Raw genomic sequence first — 4,227 nt, 5'->3', positions numbered from 1 at the left:
GGTCGCTGCCGATATCGTTCCAGTGGCAATCCTTATTTGGGCAAAGCTACGCCCAGTGACTGGTAGCTCATTAACATAATGTGTCCGTTAAAGCCGTCGCGAGTTTATTGCGACGGGTTCAGCGCCCACGCCCCCATCCCTCGACATTTGGGCCGGCCTCATTAACATAATTTAACCAAATTTTGATTTAAAGCTTGCGTGACTGCAGTAATTCATATTCTTATAATATAAATATGAAATATATATTATTATTATTTTGTTGTTTCTCTTCAACGTGACTTTACCGAAAAAACTAAGCATATAATTTATTCAGTTAGAGAGCCGCTCGTGGGAGGGAAGTGACGTCATACTACTTCCTGCTGTCGCGAGGTAACAGGAAGCTGCCGTGTGCGCGCTTGCACTGAAATCCGAGGTGAGAAATTCTCATCGTTGTGGTGGTGGTCGTTGTGGTGGTGGTTGTTGTTGTTTACCAAGGTAGAGCCTCTCTCTCTCGTAGGGATGTCAGTTGAGTAGCAGCGAGCATGGGAATCGATGTCCAGGTTGGAACTTTACAACGCGGGGCCTAGCCACCCGGGGCCTTGCCTCCTGCCCTCGCCTGATTTGCATTCACTTTAATTATCTCTCTTAAGTTTAACTCGTCTTCACTCGGCTCGCCACTTTGTAACTTTGTTTTATTGTAAATATTCACGCAGTTTTTACTTTCGTTCTTTTGTTAGCAGGCCAAGCCCGCTTGAGCTGCTATACCGCTCTTGTTATCAGAAGCGACCTGCCCACAACAACACAAGGTGAGGCTTTGTCAACGTGTGTGAATGTTTTGACTCAAAACGTTGGTGACTGCAGGAATGAATATTCTTGGTTCTTTCGGTAAAGTCACGTAGATAGAAAATTAAATGAAAATAACAAGAAAAATAAATGTAAATAAAGCAAAAAAACTCATGTCGTTTTGATCGCAACACAAGTGGTCTTTATTTAATGTAATTGTATTATCAATTATTGTTATTTTCTATCTACGTAACTTTACTGAAAGAAACAAGAATACGTGTGTCAATGTCTATCGGCCTGGTATACTTCCTGTATACCAGGTGAGGTAGTTAACATCTCACCACGGAGAGAGACACGCAAACTCCAGTTAGCCTCAGATATGTTCGTTGATCCTCAATTAATTACTTGGTGGAGTGAGGAAGCATTCATGCCAAGCAGATGAAGGTGGCCAGGCGTGATTCTAGACACGCCACTGCCTGTTTACCCAGTGACAGTGTACAGTTTGTGTTTGCAGTAAAGTCTATTAACTCTGTTGAACACGGAGGTTATAGCGTAACAATAGTTTATTTTTGTTTTCCTCTGGAACTCTTTATATGAATGGAAACAGGAAGTTAACACAGCACACACATGCAGCTGAAGTCGGAACTGTTCATCCCAGCATTCAAGGACATCTGAGCCTGGATTCACACCTCTAAGTTGTGATTGAACGTTAATTTATGCATTTCTGCCTAACACAAATAGTATTGTTTTCAACACCCTTTGCTATGTCAGCTGAATTTAGCTCTCATAAATATTCCTTTTGTAGCCAGACAGCCGAAATTGTGTGCTCGGAGTTTTGGGTGAACATTCATTTTGAAGATTTGAGGGCTTCCAGGCATGTTTATGACCATTTGCCCTCTCATTGTGTGCCATAACAGCCCGTGTGATGAATTTGGGACACTTTTCCACTATATCATGAATATATGAATAAGTATAGACGTGTAAGTCACGTGTTACTGTGTATATATGCTTTCCTCTGTGCATCGATACTGATGTGTAGATGGTGTGGATATTATTTTTTTCTGTCTGCAGCTGACACTTCCTCTGACGCTTCCTCCGCAGAATTGGTCTGATGGAGCAAATGCACTCAGCGCAGCTCGGTAGGACAAGGCAACAATGCGACCGGTGTGCATACAGCACGGATTGTACTCGAGATTTGACACGGCACGAGAGATCTCACACGGGAGAGAAACCCTTCAAGTGCAGTGTGTGTGGGAAGGCGTTTGCACATTCATCTACTCTTGTAGAACACCAGAGAACACACACGGGAGATAAACCCTTCAGGTGCAGTGTGTGTGGGAAGGCGTTTGCACGTTCATCAAATCTTGAAGTACACCAGAGATCTCACACGGGAGAGAAACCCTTCAAGTGCAGTGTGTGTGGGAAGGCGTTTGCACATTCATCTACTCTTGTAGAACACCAGAGAACACACACGGGAGATAAACCCTTCAGGTGCAGTGTGTGTGGGAAGGCGTTTGCACGTTCATCAAATCTTGAAGTACACCAGAGAACACACACGGGAGAGAAACCCTTCAAGTGCAGTGTGTGTGGGAAGGCGTTTGCACATTCATGTACTCTTGTAATACACCAGAGAACACACACGGGAGAGAAACCCTTCAAGTGCAGTGTGTGTGGAAAGGCGTTTGCACAGTCATCTGCTCTTGTAATACACCAGAGGACACACACAGGAGAGAAACCCTTCAGGTGCAGTGTGTGCGTGAAGGCGTTTGCACATTCATCTCTTCTTCAAGTACACCAGAGAACACAGAAGCATCAGAAGATCCACAAGGAGTGGAGTCTGAAATCAGCTTGTGAAAGTCAAAGTGCCACCATGAGCCCATCCCTCATGAAACACGAACCGGAAGAAAATCCCAGCTTGGACACTTTTAAAGGTAACGAGGTGAAATATGAAGAAGTGATGGTGAAGAGGGAAGAAGTGATGGTGAAGAGGGAAGAAGTGATGGTGAAGAGGGAAGAAGTGAAGGTGAAATGTGAGGAAGTGATGGTGAAGAGGGAAGAAGTGAAGGTGAAATGTGAAGCTGAAGATTCAACTCCAAAATGGGACCTTCACATCGATGGAGGCAACGTGAAGCAGGAGGAGAATTCTGATTGTGAGGCAGAGCGAGGCAACTCCCAGCAGTTTGTGGAAGTGGAGGTGTGGGTGGACTTCCTCCGAGACAATACAAAGTCAAGTGGAGACCCGGTAGATGTGTAAACTTTGCGTTTTAATAATTGTGTTTTTTAATTTTATTTTGGGCACCTTTATAATACACGCCACAGGACCCGCACGAGCTTAATCCGGCACTGTCCGGGATACCGTTCCAGTGGCCAACCAGGCTGTTGAAACCACCGCGGGTGGAGTTGAGGGTGACGGTGGAGGGCGCGAAGGGGGCGAGTGATGCCGATGGGCGGCGAGGGGGTCACCCGAGAGGATGCCCAGTGGGGAGACGAAACAATGAAATCGCTCCACGTGTCAGGTGATGTTGATATCGAAAACTGACATATAACTGGCATGCCATAAATAGGAAATTAACTCTGCTTATTCGAATCAATGTATTCATATATGTTGATAAACTGTTTTCAAGCAGATTGTCTCTAACGGCGACTACAGGGACCACGTGATTGTTTAAAAATGTCTTTGATTATAACTATAATTGCCTACAATTCGTCATGTGTAGCTTATTTAGACTATAATTTATTCACTACCCAAACTGTATTTACTTGAAAACATAGAGCTGATATTTGTAAGCAGTCTTTTTTATTTATACGTTAAGTGGAATTGGTAAAAAAAATATTTGTACACGTAGAGGCGTTGTGGTCCATAAGTCTGGTGACACAGAGGCGTTGTGGTCCATAAGTCTGGTGACACAGAGGCGTTGTGGTCCATAAGTCTGGTGACAAAGGCATTGTGGTCCATAAGTCTGGTGACACAGGCGTTGTGGTCCATAAGTCTGGTGACAGAGGCGTTGTGGTCCATAAGTCTGGTGACAGAGGCGTTGTGGTCCATAAGTCTGGTGACACAGAGGCGTTGTGGTCCATAAGTCTGGTGACACAGGCGTTGTGGTCCATAAGTCTGGTGACACAGAGCCGTTGTGGTCCATAAGTCTGGTGACACAGGCGTTGTGGTCCATAAGTCTGGTGACACAGAGCCGTTGTGGTCCATAAGTCTGGTGACACAGAGGCGTTGTGGTCCATAAGTCTGGTGACACAGGCGTTGTGGTCCATAAGTCTATGGGCTGTGTTGAGTCTATGGCAGTGTTGAGTCTATGGAAGTGTTGAGTCTATGGGTAGTGCTGAGTGTGTAGACAGTGTTGAGTCTGTGGGTAGTGTTGAGTCTATGGCAGTGTTGAGTCTATGGGTGGTAGTGTTGAGTCTGTGGGTAGTGTTGAGTCTATGGCAGTGTTGAGTCTATGGGTGGTAGTGTTG

At 45.1% G+C, this 4,227-nt stretch overlaps 1 protein-coding gene across 1 annotated transcript; it reads left to right on the top strand.

The window, feature by feature from the left end:
- The first annotated feature begins 720 nt into the window (after positions 1-720).
- On the top strand, positions 721-3,824 carry LOC142908596 (uncharacterized). The gene is made up of 2 exons (XM_076059362.1): positions 721-785; positions 1,864-3,824. The coding sequence occupies exon 2, from the start codon at positions 1,874-1,876 to the stop codon at positions 3,014-3,016; it is 1,143 nt and encodes a 380-aa protein (XP_075915477.1). The 5' UTR covers positions 721-785; positions 1,864-1,873; the 3' UTR covers positions 3,017-3,824.
- The last annotated feature ends 403 nt before the right edge of the window (positions 3,825-4,227 follow it).

This window comes from Petromyzon marinus, unplaced genomic scaffold, assembly GCF_048934315.1.
Source record: "Petromyzon marinus isolate PM22_M1 ecotype Great Lakes invasive population unplaced genomic scaffold, UKy_Petmar_22M1.pri1.0 PM_G_Scaffold_10, whole genome shotgun sequence".
In the NCBI taxonomy this organism is placed as follows: domain Eukaryota; kingdom Metazoa; phylum Chordata; class Hyperoartia; order Petromyzontiformes; family Petromyzontidae; genus Petromyzon; species Petromyzon marinus.
The sequence above is the reverse complement of the archived record's forward strand: the minus strand, read 5'-3'. Positions and strand labels throughout refer to the sequence as shown.

Coding starts and splice junctions, on each gene's coding strand:
- LOC142908596 (XM_076059362.1), top strand. CDS start 1,874: ATGGAGCAAATGCACTCAGCGCAGCTCGGTAGGACAAGGCAACAATGC.